The sequence below is a fragment of the Phoenix dactylifera genome, chromosome 4 (assembly GCF_051530095.1).
Source record: "Phoenix dactylifera cultivar Ajwa chromosome 4, Ajwa_hap1_PhDact_Kaust_v1.1, whole genome shotgun sequence".
NCBI classification, from domain to species: domain Eukaryota; kingdom Viridiplantae; phylum Streptophyta; class Magnoliopsida; order Arecales; family Arecaceae; genus Phoenix; species Phoenix dactylifera.
Window position 1 is genome coordinate 40,175,332 of NC_143193.1, and position 26,182 is coordinate 40,201,513.

A 26,182-nucleotide genomic window follows, 5' to 3' on the forward strand; every position below is an offset into this window, starting at 1 on the left:
TTTCTCTTCTCTTTGTGTGCAGATCTACGACTCTCCACGGTAGTTAGCTTTCTGTCTTCCACCTTTATGGACCGAGTGGGTTGATTTGCGCCCTTTATGCCTCCAGATCATCAGAACATGGTTAGGCAGGATTTGGGCATCAATAAGTACCTTTCTCACCAATTGATCAAATAAGTTATTCACCACTTTTTGAATGGTATTTGTCCAGTTAGCTAAATAGACTTATGTTATCCATCTTTTAACCAACATCCAAACATTGCCTAAGATTTAGAAAGGTGCAACATCATGTGTCTGAAGAGGAATCGCATTTAGTTAGTTGGTATCTGATCTCTTTCCAACTTTAAAGCAAAATCTCTAGATCTGAATCATCTGATCAGAATTCCATTCAGATACACAAAAAAATGTGAAAGTAATCTGACGTTTGAAATCAAAGAAAAAAATGTGAGAGAAAGTTGATGTTTCAATCCAATGTGATAGAGATGCATGAATAACTAAAAGGGGGGAGAGCAAGAGTACTTCAAATAGCTCTTTGATTAAAATGCTAACTCTAGCTTAAATGCCATCTTAAATGATGTTTATATAGGTTGGCTTGTTTTGAGACTCATATGACTGTTCGGGCAATATCTTGAAGTGTATACATATGCTTAGACTTGGTGGATTGATCCATGGAAGGTTATAGAGCATTAGGAGTAGGTTTGTGAAGTCTTAGACCCACTTGCTTGTAAGAAAATCCAACTAGGAGGTTTGCTTATAAGAGGACAGAAAGGCACCTCACTTACAATTAGACAAAGAAAGCAGAGTTGGTCTCTAAGAGGTCCTATCATAAGCGAGGAGGTTGGCCCTAAGCATGTTAAATTAGCAATAGACCAGGACAGGTCAGATCAAGTTAGGACAACATAGAAAATCTTAACTGATGCCCAAACCAACTCAACGTTGGGTCAAGACCCCTAGACCTATTACCACCTATTAGTCGACACCATGACCTGATGTGACCCATTTGACCCACAATCTAAGCTATTTCGCAGGGCTCAATCCCTAGTCGACGCAACCTCATATGTATAATCGAATTCTTATAATATTTAGTAAATTACTTTCAAGATGGTTTAAATGACTAGTATTGAAAAAGGACCAACCATCAAAATATACTTACCTAAGGGTATGATTTGACCTGACCTCGATTGTCCTAACCTAGACAGGACCCTATCATCATGATTCAAGTTAACTTAGACCTAACCCATTTAAGATTCATCAAAAAATTTGAACTAAAAAGCCATTGACTGATGCACATCATGGACTTGGCCGAGATGTACTTGAGCCAACGTATGTCAAAGGCTAACCAAAGGAGCAAAAGATTTGACATTGGGTTTACGCCTAAGTCAATTCTAGAAGGCTGCTACATATTGGAAAATATTTTTGGAGATCTAATTAAATAAGGTTAGTATTAGTAAAATCTAAATAGACTTGGAAGGACCCCACATAAAGATTAGTCACAGATTTTATCCAATCAGGAGGCACATCATAGCATATATTCTTTATTCCAGCAACCTCTTTCCATATGTGCACCAAATTAAATTCTAGCATATTATGGAGAATATTTTCTTCTTATTTGTAAAACCCTTTTACCATTTCAAGATAAAATGAATATGTACACATTTGTGGATAGGTTCAAGGGGTCTTACAACTGTAAATAGGGGTGCTCAGCCATTATAAAAAACATTTTGAATTGCTTGAAATTTCTAGTTCTCTTCTCCATTTTTTTATTTCTTTCTCCTATTTGGCTACTCCATTATAGGTAGATTTTTCTCAAGGAGAAAGATCACTATGTGCACTATTTTGGTATCAGAAGGGATCTAGTTTGCTTATGATATTCTCCATTGACATTGAAGCCATGGTTCATCGAAGCACCAACAATGCCCCAATACTGGAGATCATTCCAAGAGGCATGGAGATAAAATAGTTGCGAGAATAGATAGCATAGCTACTGGTGGGGCATGATCGTGCGGTTGGTCGTAATCACCACCTTCTGAGGATTGGATCAGAAGCTAGAAGGATGATGTACCATCAGATTCATCTTTTGAGCATCTCATCAACCTTTTTCCACTGCCTTGCTCTAAATCAAGAACCAGTTCCTCTTTCCCTGCTTGATGAGAGTCTCTTGCAAGATTGTGATAAACTCTTCGGTATCAAAGCCAAGCTTCTTGAGTTTCATGGAAAGCTTAATCTAGAGGACTTCCTCGATTAGATAACCAGCATCAAGAGGTTCTTTGAATCTATAGGCATACCTAATAATAAGAATATGAAGATCTTGACTTTGAAATTATGAAACTATATATCTATATGGTGGGAGAATATCTAGTGGCCTCGACTGAGCATTGAAAAAATGAATATCATTGATTGACTCTAAAGATGGAGAAGTATCTAAAGTCGCCATTTCATTCTGGTAGATCACTCTCTCGCTCTATTTATCAATCTTATATGAATCTTATGCAAGTCTAAAAGAGCATCACTGACTATACAAAGAGTTTTTCGAACTCTCTACTTTGGCATGCTTGCATGAGCATGAAGGAACTCGTGTGAACTATCATCTCAATGGTTTGTAAGTTTCAACATATGATGAGATCACTGATCATACTATATGGCGTGTGAGCGATGCTTATCACAAGGTGTTGCACATAGAGAAGAAGTTGCAACAGGCCTAAATAGCAAGAAGGAGATCCATTGATACACATGCCATAACTCGTGCTTCCCTTTTCTCCTCCAAGGATGCTACAACCACCCAATCTAGCATAATTACGAGACCACCAACCATTCAACCATCATGTGGTTTGAGTGAGGTGAGTCCTCACAAACCATGCCACGCGACATGCTCACTTTCCCGTGCTACCCTTGTGGACATTGAGAACACCGTGCTTTTGAGTGTCCTTGTCGACGCCTCACTATTGAACTCCACTTTGCCGATGCAACAATGACGTACCAGATCATGAATCCTCCATTGAGCTTGAAGCAAAATGACACCAAAGCCTAATCATGTGGTGGATGACGCATGCAGCTAAAATTTGAAGAGTATGCTTTGAACCAACGTTTTTTGCACTCGTTGCACCATCAATGGACATGTTATCAATGTTATCATCAATAATGGGTTGTGCAAAATATTGTATCTCAAGAAGTCATTAACAAGCTCAATCTAAAGATGAAAAGCATTTCTGTCCATACAAAATTGCTTGGTTCAAAAAAGTAATAAGGTAACCATCTCCAAACATGTCTTGTCAATTTCTCTATTAGCAACACTTATGTTGATAGCGTATGGTGTGATGCAACACCAATGGATACTTATCAATAGATTATTTGGTTTTCCTTGACAATATGATCGAGGAGTTATCCATGATGGAACATATATTCCTTCCGTAAAAATGGAGTATAGATTGTGCTCCAATCCATAAGGAAGGAATCTCCACCAAAGAAGGAGGAACTGAGATACCATATTATCAAAAAACTTTCTCGGTGAAAGTAAAAGTCTCAGGTTGCTTCTATATAGTCATCCATAAGATAGAGGCTAGTGTAAATCCAATGCCCGATGACATGAAACCACTCCTTTAAGAGTTTGATGATCTACTACCCAAACAGCTCTCAAAAGGTCTACCCCCTATGGATGACATCTTGCAGGTGATATGCATGGCACCAAAGCAGCATGAGCTACAAGGCAAGCAAATGAGTTTTTGCAGAAAGGCTTGATTTGTGAGGTCTAAGGCCCTGTTTGGGGGAGCTTTTGGAGGGCCAAAAGCACTTTCTGGCCCTCCAAAAGTACTTTTAGATAAAAAATGGTGTTTGGTAAAATTTTCGAAAAGCTGTTTCAGCTTTTGCGGAAAGCTGAAAACAGCTTTTGGAGAGAAGCTCCAATTTGGAGCTTTTCGAAAATGCTGTTTTCAGCTTTGTTGGAAAGCTGTATTTTTGACCAAAATGCCCATATTAAAATATAATAATAACATAGTTTGTCCCTTTATAAACTTAAAAATCTGCTGGAGCCAAGAATCCTAGCCGTCAGACTCCCTTCCGCAAGAAAAATTGTTATAGAGATAAATGGTCATTCGGAGGATGAAAAATTAATGTACACTAATAATTAAAATATTTTATACCTTTATTATTGTATTATACTATAAATATAATATTATATTACATTACATCATAATACATTAATATGTTATTTTAAATAATTTAATATTATGTTATATTATGAAAAATTAATTTATACTAATGATTATAGTATTTTATACCTTTATTATTGTATTATACTATAAATATAATATTATAATACGTTATATCATAATACATTAATATGTTATGTTAAATAATTTAATATTATGTTATATTATGGGAAATTAATTTATACTAATAATTATAATACTTTATACCTTTATTATTGTATTATACTATAAGTATTATATTATATTACATTACATCATAATACATTAATATGTTATTTTAAATAATTTAATATTATGTTATATTATGGAAAATTAATTTATACTAATAATTATAATATTTTATACCTTTATTATTGTATTATACTATAAATATAATATCATAATACGTTAGATCATAATACATTAATATGTTATTTTAAATAATTTAATATTATGTTATATTGTGGAAATTTAATTTTTTTAATAATTATAATATTGTATACCTTTATTATTGTATTATACTATAAATATTATATTATATTACATTACATCATAATACACTAATATGTTATTTTAAATAATTTAATATTATGTTATATTATGAAAAATTAATTTATACTAATAATTATAATATTTTATACCTTTATTATTGTATCATACTATAAATATAATATCATAATACGTTATATCATAATACATTAATATGTTATTTTAAATAATTTAATATTATGTCATATTATGGGAAATTAATTGTTACTAATAATTATAATATTTTATACCTTTATTATTGTATTATACTATAAATATTATATTATATTACATTACATCATAATACATTAATATGTTATTTTAAATAATTTAATATTATGTTATATTATGGAAAATTAATTTATACTAATAATTATAATATTTTATACCTTTATTATTGTATTATACTATAAATATAATATATATTACATTATATCATAATACATTAATATCTTATGTTAAATAATTTAATATTATGTTATATTATCAAAAATTAATTTACTCTAATAATTATATTACTATTATGCTATATTATAATAATATTATTTTATATTACAATAATATTATACTATATCATAAATTTATGTATTAATATATGTTATGTTTTATTATGGTCTGTTGTATAATACTATGCAATGTCCTTTATGGTAATTTTGTCATATCAAAGTACTTTCTCAGTTTGTTTACCCAAACATATGTTAAAGTGCCACAGCACTTTACAAATATATTTACCAAACAGCAAACAGCTTTTTATAACAGCTCTACTTCAGATAGTTCTACTTTCAACAGCTCTACTTCCAGCAGCTCTACTGCCCACAGCTCCCCCAAACAGGGCCTACATCCCTATGCTTGCCTTGCTTACTCCAAAGAAGGTCAGAACTTGGAGAATGTGCTTAAACAACTGTGCCATCAACAAGATCACGATTAATCAGCCATTTCCTATCCCTCACTTGGATGATATATTAGACCAGCTTGTAGGAGTGTACATCTTCAAGATTGACCTTCACTTAGCTATCACCAAATTGTATTCCACCTAGGTGATGAATGAAAAACTGTATTTAAAACACAAGACAAGCTTTGCAAGTAGCTCATCATGCCATTCAATCTCTCCATGCCTTAAGCACATTCATATGAATCATAAACTAGGATACTCCAACCTTTTATTTGAAGATTTGTACTCGTGTATGTTGGTGATATACTTGTGTATAGTCTCAATGCTTGCAAGTAAACTGAGCAATTGAGATAGATGCTTGGAACCTGTACCAAGAGAAGCTGTATGTGAACTCTAAGAAGTGTCGTTAGATGGTGCCCAAGTTGATCTCCATGGGATATGTCATATCCAAAGATGGCATCTATGTTAACGAGGAGAAGGTCAAAACCATTAAAGAATGACCAACTTCTTGAAACATCTACAACATCCAAAGCTTTCATGGCCTTGTATAATTTTATAGGTGCTTCATCAAGATTTTTTCCTCCATCATTATCCATATCACCGATTGAATAAAGCAAGGGGAGTTCATTTGGATGCTCGATATTGAGAAAATCTTCCATAAATTGAAGAAGTTATTGACAAGCACCCCTCTTGGTGTTACTGGACTTTGACAAAGTATTCGAGATAGAATATGATGCATCCAATGTCGGCATTGGTGTAATTCTCTCTTAAAAATGGCAACCAATGGTCTACATCAACAAAAAGATGAGTGGAAGCCACCTCAACTACTCTATCCATGATGTAGAGCTTTGCTATTGTGCAGGCCTTGCAACATTGGAAGTTGTAACTCCAACAACATGACCTTCTACTCTGCTCATGAAGCATTGTCCTTCCTTAATAGCAATCACTACCTTAATTACCAACATGGAAGATGGGCTGCATTTCTCCAACAGTTCAATTTTGTGATCAAGCACAAGATGGCATGACAAACCAAGTAGCAAACACAGTCAGCTGTCGACATATTCTACTTGGTACACTCTCTGTAGAGATAGTGGATTTGACCTACTAAAAGACCTGTACAAGGAAGATACAGATTTTAGAGCCACCTGGTCTTCTTTTTAGTGTGGAGATCTTTTTGACTTCTATAACGATAAGGATGATGAGCTAGCTCCACCTCAGTTGCCAGCAACTACACTAAAACAGTCCATCATCACTCAGACCACATCTTATGCTTAGTACTTGGTCTAATGGAAGGACAAGCCAACCAACGAAGAGTCTTAGATGTCAAAAGTTGAGTTGAAGAAGCTCTCCCTTGCTTTGTTGGATAAATACAAAGCATTCAACTTCTAAATGAGTTATGTCTAACTCGGGAAATGATGCACATGTCACAAACTTAGCTAATATATACTTGAATCAATGTACATCAAAGGCTGACAAAAGGAGCAAATTCGTTCGACATTGGATTCAAGCCTAAGTCAGTTCTAAAAGGATGCTATAGATAGGAAAATAATCCTACAAACCTAATTAAATAAGACTACTGCAGTAAAATCTATGTTGATTTGGAAGGAGCCAGCATCAGAATCAGACAGAGATCTTATCCAATCAAGAGATATATTAGAGAGAATATTCTTTATTCTTGCAACTGCTTTCCATATTTGCACCCAAGGTCGGCAGAACCGTCTCGAATCGGACAGTTCCGACTGTTCCGAGCCGTCCCGGTGACTCACAGGGATGGTTCCGACAACAAAAATGGAAACCATGAGGCAGAGAAGAAAAAAAAGAATAAAAGAGAGAGCAAGTGGGGGGGGGGGGGAGGGAGAGGGAGAGGGAGGCCGACAGAAGGTGGCGGACTTCACTTAAAAATCGAAAAAAAATTTAATGGCCGGACCCCTATTTTGAATGAAACAGAAAAAAGGCCGCGACCTCCGCTGCTGCCTTTCCGCTAGCCTCCCTCCCTCTCTTTGCCTTCTGTCTCTCTTTTCCTCTCCTGTCCTCTCTCGTGCCTCTTCTACTTTGTCAGTACGGGCCGGCATGGCACGGCACGGCACGGGCCCATACCGACTTATCCTGCTGGGCAACTGATACGGTGCCCAATATCGGTTCTGCCGGTGTTGTTAGCACCAAATCAAATCGTAGTCCTTATTGTTAAAATTCTTTTATCTTTTTAACAAGAAATGAATGTGGACATGTTTATTAGTAGCTTCAAGTGATCCTATAATTATAGATAGGACTACCAAATTGGAACCAACATCTTGAATTGAATGAAATTTTTAGTTCTATTTTCATTGTTCTTTGAGAGTTCTTTATTTCTACTTCTTCCTCCTATTTTGCTACTCCATTATTGGATAGATCTTCTTTCTTAAGGAGAAAAATCACTATATGCACTATTGACCCATACCTGACCCAAATAGGACAGGTCGAGGCAAGATGGGTTGGGTCAGTTTTTGCACCCCTAGCCGCTTGCACCTTACTTGCTTAGGCTCTCTCATTTTCCACTCTCTTGCTCTTTCTCTTTTTTTCCTTTCTCACTCATGATAGCTAAGATTTAAATTCTTCAAGGTTTTAAGCACCAGTCCATGTTAGTTGGCAGGCATATACTGTGCCCGATTGGTGTTAGTAAGGTCCGCCATACCGGTACCGGTCGGCGTACCGGTGGCAGCTCGGACCGATACGAACCAGTCTTGTACCGGTCCGTACTGGTCCCGAACCGGACCCGTACCGGTCCAAACCGGTTCTCCAACAATAAACTACCGGTATCGGATTCCACGCTGATCCGGTACGTACCGACCCCAAGCCGGACCGGTACGTACCGGCTCGTACCGGCCGGTACGGACCGGTACGGCAGACCATGGTGTTAGCTCTATGAATGGGATGGAAAGGCATTTTTAAATTCTTTTTTAACTTTTAAAAAGAATTTTTAACTTTTGTTCTTTTCTAATATTTTTCTGCATTGCACAACTCAGTCTTGTCATGCTGGCTATTGGTCCATATGCCCATACCAATGGCACTTAAAATCCTTGGTTGTTCATGTGGGTGCATGATCTAAGCAGAAACTTGATAGTAATTCAATGACTAGATTTCTTTCCTTGATAGAGTTGGGCATCTGATTGTGACATCTGCCATGGATCTTGTAGGTCAAACTTCGTGACCATTCATGACACTCAACCCTTGCTGTTTCAAAATTTTTTTGTCGGTAACCTATCTTTCGGAACATTATTTCTTATCTATTGGGTCCGATCTAGCATGCTTTAACAGAGGAACACCAGCACTTTTATAGGTTTAGAAATCATAATGAACGTTAGCTTATGGAAATATCATTGAATAAGATTTGATCTATTTATGGGGATTCTATAAATATCCAACTTCAAAAATAGAAAGTTCGAAACAATGGAGAATTTTTCTGAGATTGGATGTAGTTACTAATTCATGCTAATTCATGATCTGGCATGTACAGGATGAAAATTTCATTCTCAATTCTACGAGAATTTTTATGAAAGCGTTTCATTTGCTTCTTATCCATAGAAGTTTCATTTTTCTAGAATGTTCTAATAACAAAAATATTTTTTAGAAGAAGAATTTGCCCCCTCTTTCACTTCTTCAATAAAAAAGAAGTTGGTGTGGTAGTATTTGCATTGTAGCCAGCAATGGGTCTGTCGGTGGCGAGGAGGTTGAGATTAAGCATGGGCATAGCCATGTTTTAACCGGTCATTCCTCTCTAGAATTGACATTTGATGATTCATTGCTTGAGACTAGTTTATGACTCCTTGCGACTTTTATCCCTAGAATAGAGCTCCTTTCTGCCTTTATCAACTCCTCTCACCCATTGTGTGACGCCTCTGCTAGCTTTGAGAAAAGCTTCTCTGTTATTGTCAAGTCACTTTGTGTTTTATGTACCAAAAAGTCACCTAGTGTTCTGTACATTTATGGGTCAAATAGTTCTGAAGAAGTTCCACCAGCATTGCTCATACATCATTGCTTCCTTGCTAGAACTGTTGATTCTATGGTGTTGAATAATCTTCCTCCACCTCAGAGGCCACCATTCAGGACAATATCTTCTTAGCACCTAAAGTTACTCACTGAAGCTCTAGTCACTGTGTCAGTTTTTCTCTGTATTCATGATATCTTATAATTACAAAATACTGGATGCGTGTGTGTCAGACCTAAACCTCCTCACTTTCCTGCTACTTTGTCTCAGCTTTACTCTGCATCCGTTATGGGTGTTATAATTACAAAATTCTATCTGCAGGCATGCTTGTATGTATGTCAAACACATAGATATACACACATATACATATATATTGTGTGTGCACATGTGTCTTGTTAGCTTTTAGATGTCACATAATATCTGCCTAGGTCAGTTTTGGATTTGTTGTATTTACTATGTAAAGCAATATTTTAAATTTAGTGGCCTGTTCCCAACTGTTTTGTCTGCCAAATCACAGGGCAGCGGTTGAACCAGAATTCTCAATTGCAGCTGCCCCAACCCAAATCCACATATTTATCATGCACATGTGGTGATCATCATTCTCTTCTAAATCTCCATAGCCATTTCTCTCTCCATGTCCCTTCCCACTTGGTCATCATCCTCAAAATCCCCAAATTTCGTGCCTGCTTGTCCTAGATCTGATAACACTACATAGAACCAGTGGAAAATAATTTGAAGAGGTGAAGGAGAAGGATGCTCCACCTGGAACCAAATATGCCAGGAGGAAGAGCTCGGATCTGGGTATAGGATGAAGAGGAGTCCCTGCTGCCTCAGATCTTACCGAGAAGAGGACAAACAGGGGAAGTTTCCTTCCTTCCTAGTTTCTTCCATATGAGTTGGTGAACGATTCATGTATAGTTGGCCTTACCCAATTTGTTCCATGATATGTTATCAAATAACACTTCTATCTAGGATGAACTGAGGCTTGCTGGCAAAGCCTAAAGTAAGTAGTAACATTGTTACCATGTCGTCACTAAGAAACTTAGTTCTGTCATTAAGAAACCTAGTCTTATGCATCTTCTGAGCTCAGTATCAAATAACCAAATATTATAGCTCAGCAAACTGCTGTGATATCTTTTGTTCTTCTCATGAGCTATTTGAGAGTGAAATTAGAAGATACATTTTTTTTTTAATTTTCTTTTTTCTTTATGAGATTTAAAATAGATATGTGGTGTATCTTATTATATATTATCTTCTTTGCATTTATATTTCCTAATTACTTGACTTGACTGCTCCTCTACCCTATAAACAGATGATGCTATCTACTATAAAGGAGAATCAGTTTTCAAATAGAAAGGAAAAGAAATCTGGGTAAATTCTTCTTCATCATCATGTTAACTTCTCTTGCTTCTTCAGATATTGTGCAGCCAGAGCTGAACATATGCATTTTGTATGTGTCATCATCTGCTTCTTTCCTTGATATCTTCTTCTCCTCTTTCCCTTCTTGCCTCTAGTTTCTCTCAGTGTCTTCTTTTCATATTTGGATATCAAAGCTGATTTGAAAATCAACTCTTTTTCCCAATTATCTAAATTAGAAAGTATATCAGATATAAACAACTTACTTCATATTGGGAAGAAATCAACTCTAGTCAGGGCCCACCAGTTGTGATTCCTCTTCTGATTGCATCAGTCTGGCAAAATAGCCAAGGATCCTAGAAAATATGCATGCAGCCTAACAAAGAAATTTCTTTGTGGGGATAAGCAATTGAGAAAGGCAATAATGCTGGACATCTAGAGCATACGAGTATTGATAGAGAATCAAGATCCGAAAAAGGAAAAACAATCAAAATTGGAAAGTCAAGGAAATGGAGGGTTGGCAACTTTCATTGAGCCATGTATACTAGAGGCATATGGTCTGGCATAGAACATACTAACTTTGAGCCGGTAATGGAGGGTTGGTACCAAGGAATGCCGTACCGGTCCGTACCGGCCGGTACGGGCCGGTACGTACCGGTCCGGTCCCTGACCGGTACCGGACACAGATGAAAACCGGTATTTCCGGTTTTCTTCTGTGAACCGGCCGGTACCGGCCTCGTACCGGTGCGAACCGGCCGGTTCGCACCGGTACGGTGTTTTTTTTTGGGGGGGGGGGGGGGAACCACAGCGCCTCGCTGTGGTTTTTTTTTTTTTTGATGGGAAAGAAAGTGGTCCGGACCGGTACGGTACCGGTCCGGACCGGTACCGTACCGGTCCGGCCGGCCACCGGTACGCCGATCCGGACCGGTACGGCGGACCTTGGTTGGTACGCCCTATGCCGAACCAGTCTTGTACCACTATATTTTCCCATATTAAGGTGTATAATAGCATATCAAGCCTGAATCTGCCACCTAGCACACCAAACAAACTATGATATTACTTAGGATGGACTTTTAGCGTGGGAAGAAGGGGGCGGGGGTGACTGCATAAAAATAAATTTGTATAAACCACTCTATATGATTGGATGGCTAGCTAAGTCTAAATAGACTGCTTAGTTACTTTGGGAACTAGTTTAATTTTTCATTCATTAGGAATATAATGGGTTACTGCAAGCTTAACTGTCAAAGTCTTAACTAAACCTATATGAACATCTGAAAAGAAGCTAGGATGGGGGAGAAATTAGGAACCATTGAAGGGATTAATTCTTGCAAAAACATGAGATTAAGATAAAAATATAGGAAAAAGGAAAAAAAAAATAATTTGGAGGATCAAATAGACCATACCATATGTATGCCAACACCAGTCCCTTCGTCGATGCGATATGTATCTACCTATTCTTGTTAGATACAAATTTGATACTTGATATTTCAAACCTTGTTGTATGAAGATATATCCTATGCCGCCTACTTCATGTGCCCAATATCACAAAGTTGTTCAAACACAATCCCGTGAGTCAACTGTGATGAAGTTTGAAAATACTGGCTATTTTTGCTAAGAGATGTAACGTTGAAGAAAAGCTGTACTTTCATTGAGGACTATAGTTGAAAAGTGAAAGGATGCTTAGCATCAGAAGGAAACCAATATATTCAGAATTACAACAACTTATGGTGTATAATTTTGGGAAATAACCAATTATGGGGGAACTCCAAAATGTTTTTTCTCAAAAGTGGTGGGAAAGTTGAAATTAAAGTTAGAAGGAAAACAATCTTGAATCAGTTTCCTATGGTTAAAAGATAATGATTGACTAATTGTAAAGCATCAAACATGATATCACTTTTTCTATTGGAAAGTATCAGGATCATGGTTATGTCATGCCATCTTAATAACAACCACGCACATCTTTATAAGGTGAACATGGTTATCCAATCAAAACAAAAAGCACTAGAGCTAAAATTTATTATTTCCAATAATCAAGGCACAAAGTACACATTTTTGCTGAGAGGCCTTTTTGATCCCGACCATGCACGAGTCTTTTCTTCTTTTTTCTTAAGTTTGATGTCAAAAGATCCAATGAATGCTCTATCTCTTAAAGAAATATTTGAACTTTTTCTGTCAGTGGAGCAATCAGAAGGATGACAATTTTGTAACTGTGTTGCACTCATATGATGCAGCACATACCGGGAAATCTCTTAGGTTTCTCGTAAGCTTCAACCAGATTCAGTGTAAGAACATAACAGATCCAAACAGGCCTTAACTTGCTAGTTGAGTTCATAAGAAAGATTACTGAAGATGTATTTGGATTTTTATAGACTTTAGAGGATTTTATAGGATTCTGGGGAATATTAAGAAATCGTTTCTGGTCTGTACTTGGGTTTTGGATTCTTTAGATCTAGGATATTTAAGAAAATACATGGCAATATTTTTGTTTCTCTTTATTTCTTTAAAGGGATTTGGCGCATGGTTGATAGATACAATTATGCTTTTCTTCTTTATTTATAATTAGTTTGCCCTGATAAGTGACTGACTCCACTATCCTGAAGAACGGAGAAGCTGGCTATTATGTAAGGAGATTTGGAATCAAAATGAAAGGAAAAAAAGGTTCTAGTTGCATTCCTTTGTTTTTTTCTTTGGCATCCTTTTCATGGACCCTTTTCATGGACAGGTCTTGTGCATCCAGAACTAAACAAAAAATCAGATATGAGAGCAGCTCTTTTTAGAGCCATGTCTGAATAGGAATCAGATTTCAACATATAAATTCCATTTTTTCTTCTTCAGTATGGTACAATTTCAGTTCACAATAAATAAAAAAGAACTACTATGTACTGACTCCAGGCTTGTCCCAGCTATCGGTACACAGTCGTTACAGATTGGGTATGATCAACATGGTATTCGTTCAACCTGTTTCGACATCCCACTGTTGGTACCGGTATCATTTCTTCATAAATATTGTCCCGTTCTGATAGTATATGAAACGTTGGTTTTGAAAACTAAGGATATGTTTTGATTGTAAATGATGTTTGACCTCATCTTTAATGAAGCTATTATTGAGTGCAATCACTATAAATTAGTCAATAAGGTGATGACAAACGTATAGACAACTTCTAGCTTCCTTTGGGAAATTGATCACTATTACTAGAACTGTGGCATGAGCATAAACCTCAGCCTAAAATTTTTGGGGACGTGGCAAACTTTTCAAAGTTTATATTTGATCTGATATTGATCTGGTGAAATTGTCCAACAAAGGCATGAAGGCATGAGCACAAAGAGGGTAATATGTAAATCAAATTCAATATTGGAGGTAAGTTATATGCAATTTGATCATTCTCTGGGATTATCATGGAAAGACAACTTTCTGAAGCTTCCATAATGTTGTACATAAAGAACAAGAAGTGGAAAGAAGCATGAGATGGGGAATGTCCATTTCTAAAGGGAAATAGTGACAAAAGAAGAGACTTATGTTAGGCAAACCTTGCTAATGTATGTCCTAGGGGCTTGTTTGGATGCCAGACGGTGAGGAGCATAGAATATGATGAAGAAGAATTTGAAGCTAAAGGAGAAGCTTGAGCGATCTGATGATATAGTGGACAGTTAATCCTAATTTGTAGGGATTATGTAAGTCATTTGCAAGGTTTTTTACCTTATTTGAGAAAAACCAAAATGAGGGGATCGAAAGTTCTCCTGGTTCCTCAGACTCCCTCTTGTTCTCGCCTAATTTCAGAGCAAAACTTCCATCATGGACAACTAATCCACGAACAGGTAACTTCCGGGGGTTCCAAACATCCCTTAATTGTTGGCTTAGCAGTCCTATACACAGTAAATGCTGCTTTCAGTTTGGGTTGGAAAAGCAAGCCTGAAACATTGAAGTTAGTTTTAATTTGTTAGAGTTAGATTGAATTTAAGTGAAGTGATGTTGACAATTTCCAAATTCATTTTAGTTTATTTATCTCTTGCAAGAAAGTGTTCTTGTCATGTGTGAATGTTGCAATTTCGTTCACAACATAAAATATGGTCAATATCACTGCCAAGTTTTGTTAACCATATTGTTGATTGAACATCAGTTCTAGCATGCAGTTCTACATTTTAACTTGGAGTTACTGATTTGTTCATAATCTATCACAAAACAATGCGATTCAAGAAGCTTGGTACTATACAACTTAACAATTTTTTGTAACTGAGAATATCTTTTCTGTTGCTGCTTCTAGGAATTACCTAATTTTCACACTGCACCACTCACTGGTTACTAAGTTGTGCGCATTTGGTACAGGGGGCAATCATGGGACCATTATTGATGACCATCATGATTGCTGTAAAAAATTTGTATGTTGAATTTGTGCTGTTATCTGGAAAATAGAGTGGTCAGTAACTATTTTTTCGGAGGACAGTATTTGATGTTCACAGGAAGAGGAGGTGCATTCTTTTCATATAAACATGATTTTTTTAATCAGACATTTTCAATTATATAAGATATGTCCATGAATAATTTTTTTTCTAGTCAACTGGGCTTTGACATATAATGGTACAGTTCATTCTTTCTAGAAAATAAATATCAAATTTTCAGCAGTTTGATTTATAAATCTTCCCATGTTTTCTTCTACTCTAGGTAGTTGAGAAGTTGGTGGGATAATTATTTCACTTAACAACAAAGACAAGAAATTCTAAATTTTTTCAAGATGCATTCTGAAGGTAATTATTTACCTGACCACCCCTTTGATATTGTTATCACCTTAGTCTTAAACATTATATTTCACTTTGTTGGAGACTATCAAGATATATATGAGAAGCTTAGAGAACATCTAATTAATCGTAAATGCAAAATGATGTCATATTTTAAATGGTATAAAGACAAATATTTGTCCTAATTATATCACCTCCCAAATCTAGATCAAGAATTTTGGAAAAAGAAGTTTATATCTGGTTTGCTGCTACTTTTTGCTAAGAAGGTTAGAGCGCATTTAAGGAATGAAGGTGAAGGAAGTATAAATTATAATCAACTGAAGGGATAGTCAAAAAATACACAGGGTGGGTGATGAACTATGCAGTGACCTAAAAATAAGAGATCAGTTGAAAAAGCAAAATATGTTAGGGAGAAAAGAGCCAGGTGATTTCTGCTATCAATTTGGTTTCCAGTTAGATAAATCCTATTGCAAAAAACCTAAGAAAACAAAGGAGTATAGAAAGAAGTATCATAAAAGAAAAACTTTGAAACTTCAAGGAACCTTACAGAAAACCTCGGAAGAAAAGATATAAAACGAAATAAGAAAAGAAGAAAACTTCAATCTACTATGAGTGCAAATAGAAGGACACTATGCTAATATATATTTTTAGAAGAACATCAAAATTCAAAATTCAAGAAATCATTGAAAAAAATAATTCGAAAGAAATGAAAGAAGAATCAAGCATGATGGAAGGCTACTTGTGTTGGGATAAATACTCTAGGAAAGAGCAGTCAAGCAATAATGAGATTTTGGTATTATCCAGCTAAGAACAATTCATAATAGATCTGATAGATTACCTAAAAGATCTTCAAGAGGAAAAGTGACAGCTTACAATATTCATCACTTCAGCCAAGATTGAAGAAGAAAAACTTCTCAGAAAATAAAAAGAAGACAAGATTTTACTCTCTTGATGAAGTGTTCAAAGGCTAAGGCAAGCTCAGAAAAATAGTAAAAAGGTAAGTATTGAAAACTTATTAAGAGAACAGAAAAATATAAAAAAAGAAATAAAATATTAAAAGAAAGGTTCAACTTCTAGGGATGCCAACTTATAAGAAAACGAGGAACAAGAAGGGGACTTTAATGCACTCCTTGAAACAAAGGGGAAAAACAAATTTAGTAGTAATAGAAAAAAAGCCTTCAAAGTTTATAAATTCTATAGAACGGGTTATTACGCAAAAAATGGTATTGTGAGATCTAGTGTAAAATAAAGGAAAGTTACAAGTTCAAGCATAGGACATTAATTGATTCAAGAGTGGATGTAAATGGTACAAGGGAAGGATTAATTCCCATAAAGTATTTTGAGAAGTTAATGCATAAAGTCCATATAACTCATGAAGGAGAACTTAAGGTTGGCTATAAAATTCTGGAGGTTCATGTTTGTAATAGCAAAACCTATCTTAAAACATCATTCTTTTTGGTCAAAAACCTCAAGGGTAGTTCTAAATACACCCCCCCGATTGCTCAGGACACCCCCCAAAAATTAAAAAAAAATTAAATACTCTCTACACCCCCCCATTTGCTAAGGACACCCCTAAAAAATTGAAAAATCCTAAATTACCCTTCACCCTCCCCACCCCCTCACCTAAATTGCTCTCTACACCCCCCAAACCCCCCCCCCCCAACCCCGCTCTTCCCCTCCAAAACTCCACTCCAGCCGGCTTCTCCCTTCCCCCCAAAAAACTTCGCCTCAAGAACCTCAAGCACCTCGCCGGCGGCCAAACCCCCTCCGTCTCCCCCTTCTCCCTCGCCCAAAACCCCCCCGTTCCCCCTTCTCCCTCTCGTCGCCGGCATTCTCCCCTTCTCCCTCTCGTCGCCGGCATTCTCCCGGAACCACCTCCCCAGCCATCTCCCGAGCAACGAGCACCTCGCCGGCGCCTCCACGACCACGTCGAGGTAGCTCCCCGCCCCCCCGCCTCCAGTGCTCCGTTCGGCACTGGATCGCCGAACAGAAGGGTTCTGTTCGGCTGAACAGTGCCGAACAGAAGCCCTCTGTTCGGCAACACTCAACCGAACAGAAGCCTTCTGTTCGGCTGCACGGTGCCGAACAGAAGCCTTCTGTTCGGCTGCACGGTGCCGAACAGAATGGTTCTGTCCGGCTCTGAGCAGCCGAACAGAAGCCTTCTGTTCGGCTCTGTGAAGCCGAACAGAAGCCTTCTGTTCGGCACTGTGCAGCCGAACAGAAGGGTTCTGGTGCGTGCCGTGCTGAATTTTGTGCCGAACATTTATGTATGCAATTGAATTATTTTCTTTGATATAGCCTAACATTGAATTTCTATATTTTCAGACATGGATCCCCGTCCCGCCAGAGTTAGACCTACGGCGTCAGCTAGGAGACGTCGTGCTAGGATTGCTTCTCCCGAGCCTGCTCATATGCCATCGGACTCTCCTGAGTCAGAGCATGATGATATGCCCGCTAGGGGCGAAGACGATGAGTCCGTTGGACCATGTCCAGGAGGTCCAGAGGATGAGTCCGTCCTGATCAGTTTCAGGACGCATATAGCAGCTTCCATCTGGAGGCAACAGGTATTGTTTATTTGTTATAGCATTATATTTTGTTTATTGATGTTTTATAAAGTAGTAGTAATTATACATTTATATTACAGGAACGAGCTCCACTAAAGTGCATGAACCATACTGCCAAGGTTGGTGAATGGAAGTGGTGGTCTTCAAACCAACCAAATACCAGGTTCAGAGCACTATTGAGGCAGTCGGGCCTCGTAGAGTTAGTACAGTGCTCTTATCGATTCATCGATAAGATTCTGATTTCGGGCTTCGTAGAGAGATGGCAGCCCGAGACGAACACCTTCCATATACCATTTGGCGAGATCACTATCACGTTGGATGATGTATCCGCCATTTTAGGGATTCCTGTCGCAGGTTCCTCAGTATCAGTTTCTCCTGAGAGGATGAGTGATCGGGATGCTGAGGAGCTACTTGTGGAGTTGTTGGGGGTGTCAGCTGGAGACGCGCGTCAGGAGGTACTGTCATCGCGCGGTCAGTCTGTGAGGATGGAGTGGCTGAGGACTCAGTTTCACTCTGTATCTGATAGAGACAGGCAGCAGAGGATAGAGTGTGCAGCACGAGCCTATTTGTTATTTTTGTTAGGCTGCACACTCTTTGCTGATAAGAGTGGGACCAGGGTGCCTATAGCGTATCTGTGTTTACTGCGGGATCTGGATAGGGTGAGCACATATGCCTGGGGTACAGCTGCCTTAGCATATTTGTATCGGCAGTTGGGGATTGCGTCGAGGTCATCAGTGAGACAGATCAGTGGTTATATGACGCTTCTGCAGGCATGGATTTATGAGCATTTTCCAGCACTCAGTCCTCACCCGTCGCTCGAGTATACTGATGCCAGTCCCCGCGTGCACCGCTGGATGCCCGGTACTCCATCCCGTACCACGATGGACCATTTAGTGGTTCTACGTGAGTCATTGGACCTTTTGAGCATCGATGAGGTACGTATCATATTACCATTTGCTTGTGTTTGTCAGTACATTTAATATGCGATATAGTATAAAACTGAAATGGACCTTTTGTTTTACAGGTTATTTGGGATCCCCATCATCGGCTTCGGGGAGATCGCCCATATATACCCGTCGCATTTTTTAGTGGCTCCATCAAGTGCCTTGATATCGTAGAACCCTATCATCCAGAAAGGGTTCTTAGACAGTTTGGTCGTATTCAGACCATCCCTCGAGCGCCACTAGCCCCTACGCGAGCCAACAGAGGTTCCACAGCAGGCTCGTACCGGATACATTACTCCTATATGGATCAGCTTTGGGAGCGGTGGGAGGACCACGTGCTGAGCCAGGCGAGCAGGAGCCACCCAGTTACCCGGCCATCAGACAGCGTACCGGGATACATGGAGTGGTATCTCCGTATCACGCACGTTGCAGTTCAGCCTCCTCATCTGCGCTCGAGTACTCATTCTGGAGCTAGGGGAGGTCATGATGATGCTGACATGCACCGGCGGCGTAATGCAGCTGCACTCGGTATCAGTACCGACATTGTACGGATGGGTCCCTCAGAGGCTACATCACTAGGTGCCGGGCACCTATATGATGCTATTTCTCAGATGCATCAGGTACTTCTGGGTGATGAGCCTGGCCCGAGTACAGCACCCTCTCATTTGGATCCAGGACCCTCTCATTCGGACGTACAGCAGTACACGCGTCGACGATGGCGTCATAGGGATTGATGATGGAGCCTTTGTAATCTTTGTAAAGCCTTTGATATTAATGAAAAATATATATTTTTGGTACATTTACGTGTAATCTTTGTAAAGCCTGGCCCGTTCTATTTTACATAAATATAACAGTGCACATAACAATCAATCTAACAATGCGAAGACAGATATTTTTTGATTTATATTGATGATGGAGTTTCAAAAATTGTACATATATAAACAATCAATCTAACTCTACTGTCTTGCCTCCACCTCCCCCTGAGGAGATGGAGTCCCGTGGGGGGTTTGACCCTGAATCTGATACGACTGATGTTCTGCCTCCACCTCCCCCTGAGGTACCTCCAAATGTTGTTCCAATCAAAGCTGACCCTGGACAAAGTTCCCCTCCAAAAAAGGCAGCAAAGCCTAAGAGGGTGCCAGTGGCAAGACCTGGCCTTGCAAGGAGAGGGCAGCCGATTAACCTCTTAACCAAGAACATCACAGAGCCCTCTTTTCCAACAAATGTGTTAATCATCTGCTCAAGCTTGTCACCGTTAAGTTCTTGTACATCAGAAAGGTCTATTAGTTCCCCTGTTTGATTTGTTTGCTCCCACCAGCTCTTAAGTATGTTTCTGTTTACATCTGAAATCTCAACGGAAACAACAGTCGTCATATGTATTCCCAGCTGATGATGGAGTTTCACAGTACATGACTCTAAGAGCCCCAAAAAATTTACAACTTTCAAAAATTGTACATATATAAATAATCAATCTAACTCTACTGTCTCGCTAATTATAACATTAGGTGAGATGCTCTCTTTGAACTGTTGAATCCGTGCTTCATATGAATTTTTCCATCCGGTAGCACAAGGAAGATGATATTTTCGCCAGTTGGTCGCTACTGGCGGAACGGGATGTCCCGGCAACAAGAACACCTTCAAAATTAGAAATAAGAAAATATTAATAGCTACAAAATTATAAATAAGCAAAATTAAATAAGCAAAATTAAATATTCGCAAGTGTTGTGAACGTAGTACCTCAACAAAATGATTTCCATTTACGAATCCGATAGCGATATCTTTGCGGGATAGAAGAGGTACTGGCACAGAACGGAGAGGTAGAAAGGTCAGACATTGTTGCAACGAGAGATGGTATAGGACAACATTATAGCAGGATGCTATAAGATGACCCATGTCCGGCATAGTCATCCATCTGTCATATGGTGGACAATCATCATAATATGATAATGCATGAGTGATCTCAGCAATCGTCCCTTCCACACCATATAATGTGCGATAGTGGTCCGAATGACATTGCAACTCTTGCAATAAATCCTTCCTAACACGCACCCAGTCATCTTCTCCAAATCCCAGTAAGTCAGCTATTGCCCTAAATCCGCAATTCCCATCAGCTTTTACATCCTTGATATGCTGGATGTATGGTCTCAAGGCAGAAGGAATAGCATCAATATAGATAATGGGCGTATGTGACTGGGCTCTAGTACGAAAAATCTGCAAATAATATCAAATGATAGAAAATATGTAACAATGGCAGAACATGTCCCGTATCGGCACATCTCGGTACGAAATGGTACCTGCATCGGATGATTTGATTACAACAACAAAACCATTTCGCCTCCCAGCTTCACGACACCAATTACACAAGTCCTCTCTACTCTTGAAGATCTATACATTAAACAATTTATGTAAGTACACAGTTGTAAAAATAGCTCGCTAAACTAATACAAAATTGCACAATATATTATAATACCTCGTAAGTTGTAAATTCGCTTGTGTAATCCAGTACAAATTCTGATCCAATTATACTAGATTCGGTTGTAGCATAGCCCTACATATAAAATAATTTATCATCAAGAATTAATGAATCAGAGGATCTGTTCGGCACAAAATTCAGCACGGCACGCGATTTGGCACGAGAAGGCTTCTGTTCGGCTGCAGAGTGCCGAACAGAAGCCTTCTGTTCGGCTGCAGTGTGCCGGACAGAAGCCTTATGTTCGGCACTGTGCAGCCGAACAGAAGCCTTCTGTTCGGTAGAGCGTTGCCGAACAGAAGGCTTCTGTTCGGCACTATGCAGCCGAACAGAAGCCTTTTGTTCGGCGATCCAGTGCCGAACGGAGCACGAACCGTGAAAAAAAAAAACTTTCGAAACAAGGTGGAACACGTACCTTTGCGGCCGATTCTTCGTCCCAAATCACTAGTTGCTTGTCCATGCTTCGAATGGGGCTTAAATCTCCTTCAAAGATCGCCTAAACGATGTAAATGGATCGAGGGGTTTAAGGGGGGTTTGAGGGGTGGTTTTTTTTTTCCTTTTCAAAACGAAACGGAGGAGGAGATGGAGGAGGAGGAAGGGGGGTGTACTGAGAAAATTTCAAGGGCAATATGGTAATTACACTAAAGGTTAGTTTGGGTATTTTTTTTTTGGTTTTTGGGGGGTGTCCTGAGCAATTGGGGGGGTGTATTTAGAACTACCCAAACCTCAAACAGAAAGTAATCCCGGAAATTCCCTTTTTATCCCTGACTTGGCCCTTCATTGTCTTAGAATAAGAGATAATGACCTAAGGCAATGGATAAAAAGTGATGTTTGAGTTCTGTACAAAACCTAAAGAATCATTTCTAAACTAGCTTAAAGAAGCAATAGAATATAAAGAAAATTTATAAATAAATTATCCTATGAAATTCAGAATTCAAGAATAGACAAAACCCTATCCAATCCCAAATTTCAAGAAAAAATATACTCCACAAAACAAATTTGAAGAAGAAATATGTTCTGAGCTACCCTCAACCTTCTAGCATAGGAAAAGACATGAAGTTAGCCTGCCCTATATGTAGAGGTGGGCATTGGGCTGGGCTGCCCATGATCTGGCACGGCCCGACACGAAGCGGGCTGTGCCAGGCACGGCTCATAAAAAGGGGTCGGGCTGGGTTAAGAATTTCTGGCCCGCGGGCCGAGCCCGGCACGGCCCATAAGGGCCTGGGCTGGCACGATTCGTGGGCCAAGCACAGCACGGCCCGCGGGCCAGCCCGGAACGGTCCATAAGGGATTTTTTTTTCCAAATTACCCCTCAAATTAGCCGTTTTATGGCTGTTGGGAGGGGCAAAATGGGTAAAAAGCCACAAATAGCCATTATGGGCCCAAAAAATAGCCGTTATGGGCCACCCATAACGGCTATTTTTTTTTGGACAGAGGCACGGCTCGTCTCGTGTCGGGCCCGACATGGCCCGCCACCCCACGGGCCTAGGGCCGGGCCGGGCTTAGCCTTTAGGTTAAGTAGGCCGTGCCAGGCACGGCCCGTTTAGTAACAAGCCGGGCCAGGCACGACCCGTTTGGTCTGTGGCCCGGTGGGCTTAGGCCGGGCCGGGCCCGGCACGGCCCGATGCCCCTATATGCTTGACTTTGATGAATAGAAAATCCCCACAAAGGCTGGACACCTCCAGATGAATAAAAAATTATTAGACATATGCAAGAAAGAAATTTAGTTTCTACTCGAGAAAAAAACAATCAGAAAAAGCTCCTCTTCTTGGACTTATGATGCCTTTTACGTACAAACTGCAGCCAAAAGAGAAAGAGGAGTCCTAAGACTAATGATAAACTATAAAATGCTCATGTAACAGATAAGATACTCAATCTCAAATAAACAAGATTTGATACGATGAATTCAAGGATTGCAAATTTATTCTAAGATCGGCATGAAATGTGGATTTTAGCAGATATAAATAAAAGAAGAAGATAGATACAAAACTACCTTCACTGCACCTTTTGGGCATTATTAAAGGAATTTGATATCTTTTTCTTCCATATACTGACTTTATAATAGAATATATTGATGATGTTTAATATTTTTAGAAAACATAGATCAATATTAAAAATACTCAAAATATCTTTCTTAAAGTAATAATCAGGAATGGATTGACCATTTCTACAATGATGATGAAAATGTTTCAAATAGAAATTTTATTTTTAAGATTCAAGATAAAATATGATAAAATTTCCTCAATTAATAGTCATTCAATTTGCTGACAAAATTTTTTGATGAAATAAAAGATAGCAAAATATTGCAGAGTTTTTTGAAATGTCTTAACTATGTGCGAGAATTTATAAATCTTTTGCAATGAACAAAAAAATCCTTACTGACAAACTAAGAATCCTAAAAGAGAAAAATTGAAATGGTAAGAAAAATAAAAGAGAAGGTAAAATGCCTACCTTGTATTAATATAGTCCTTCAAGATGCATTCAAAATTGTAGAAATAGATGCATTTGATTATAGCTATGGAACTGTCTTAAAAGAAAAACTTGATGGAAAGAGGCAATTGGTAAGATTTTCTTCTAGCATATGGAATGATACTCAAAAAACTTATTCAACCATTAAAAAAGAAATACTTGCCATAGTCAAGGTAGTTTCCAAAGTTGAAAGAGAATTGTTCAGCAATTTTTTCTTCATATCGACTGTAAGATAGCCAATGATGCCTTACAGAAAGCTGTGAAAAATCTAGTTTTGAGACGTGTTTACTGGATGGCAAGCTATATCTTTAGTTTTCACTATCAAACAAAGAGGAACTCAATTGTCTTCTGACAGCAAATTGGTGGAGGAGAAATTCATCAAAATAAATTGTGTTCCAGGAAAATCTCTCTCTAAGATTATCTCCAATTCAAAGCACAAAATCTCTGTCCACATCAATAACTCCTTCCATACCAAACTCAAGGAACCACCTTACCCTTATATATTCAAAGCCGAAGAAAAACTTTTTTCTTTGGAATTACATGACCTGAATGCTACCACAAAAGACCTTCTAAAATATGTATCCATGGGAAAACTTTATATCCCTAAATCAAGAGAAAAGGATCAAGCGTTTTATGAGTCAATCCTTGCTCAGATATAGAATGCTAATATCCGTCATAATTATAGAGGGCATAATGAATACGCATTTTCTAAGCTTTTGATAAAAAGAATTTATTCTCTGAATATTGGGATCATTTTCTTAATCCTAACACTACTAAAAATGTAGTGGTAAAAAATCATGGGATTGAGTCTTATAACTAATGGAATTATCAAGATGCTTGGACAAATGTATTTTATATTCAAAATATTGATTTCAAGTATTCATAGTTTGTAAAATTCACAAATCATATCAGCATTTTACCAATATGGTTCTATCAAAATTGTGGCTAAAATTTAGAGCAACACTAGAAATGCTCTCAAATAAAATTAGAAAAGTAGTTTCCAGAGTTTGCTTTAACCTTAATGTATTTAGCCTGGGAAGATTTTGCGCTAAGATAAATGATCAGTTCCTGATTTCTTTGCCCCAAGGACATCAAAAGATGAAATTTATTTGGCTAAGATAAATGATCAGTTCCTGATTTATTTGCCCCAAGGACATCTTAAAAGATGATCAGTTCCTGATTTTGCGCTAAGATAAATGATCAGTTCCTGTTTCTTAGGTACCCCCACCCCTTGGGCCCTTGGCTATCTCAAAGTAAACTTCAACGGCAGTAGGTCAGTGGATGGTGTGACTGGAGGAGTTGGATTTGTGATCAGTGACCACTGTGGTAGGATGCTTGCCGCAGGAGGGCAGCGTACACCAGGGCTTACAGTAGTTGGGGCAGAGTTGCGGGCTGTCTGAGAGGGCTTATCCTACGCCAGGCAGGTGCTTGGTGTCGAGCGGGTGCACCTTGAGGGAGACTCAGCGGTGGTGATCGACTGGATTCGGGGGGCGGACAGGTATGGTGATGGTCACCTCCTTATCCGGGAGACTCATAGGATGGCTCAGCTGATGAGCGGCTTTCAGGCAGATCACGTGTTTAGGGAGGCGAACAAGGCCGCAGACTGGGTCGCCTCTTTTATTGTCCGGCACTCCAAGGATGTTTTGCGGACGTCTGCATCAGATGCTCCTTTTGCTTTGATGTCATTTCTTTCTTGTGATTTGGCTAGTTGTACTCATGTTAGACTTATATGAATGAGTAGCCGTTTTTACCACACACAAAAAAAAGATGAAATTTATTTAATGAAAAGCCAATTATTCAAGGATACTAATTGGAAAGAACTCCAACAAGGAGCAACGATTTGTATCAAATTGAACTACAAGTAATCCAAGGCTTGAAAAACAAAAATCTAAATTTGTCTGAAAAAGATCTCGAATTATAAGTTCATAAAATAATGCTTAAAATGTTACAAGAGTTCACTCAGCCGCTTAGTTAATGTGTAGAGATCTCTACTATCAACATGCAAACAGAATAGAGACGTCTACATCGGCCTTATACTCAGGACAATAGATATTACTGCAACATTCTTTATCATGAGCCA

The 26,182-nt window shown here is 38.5% G+C and overlaps 1 protein-coding gene and 1 long non-coding RNA gene across 5 annotated transcripts in view; one reads left to right on the top strand and one right to left on the bottom strand.

The window, feature by feature from the left end:
* The window catches only part of LOC103697170 (uncharacterized), a 42,664-nt gene extending 16,728 nt beyond the window's left edge, over positions 1-25,936 (top strand). The window contains exons 2-3 of one of the 4 annotated variants that reach the window (XM_039133890.2): positions 10,878-10,936; positions 15,246-15,525. In XM_039133890.2, the coding sequence (XP_038989818.2) occupies positions 10,878-10,936; positions 15,246-15,270 (84 nt within the window). In that variant the 3' untranslated portion in view covers positions 15,271-15,525. Of the gene's footprint in view, positions 1-22; positions 4,127-10,877; positions 10,937-15,245; positions 15,526-25,320 lie in introns of those variants that run through there. The other 3 variants (XM_039133891.3, XM_039133892.2, XM_039133889.2) reach the window with 3 other exon arrangements.
* Positions 20,392-21,016, bottom strand: LOC148714066 (uncharacterized). The gene is made up of 2 exons (XR_016400235.1): positions 20,901-21,016; positions 20,392-20,798 (listed from the first exon to the last, which is right to left on the bottom strand). It is a non-coding gene; the product is annotated as an uncharacterized LOC148714066 (long non-coding RNA).
* Positions 25,937-26,182: the final 246 nt, after the last annotated feature.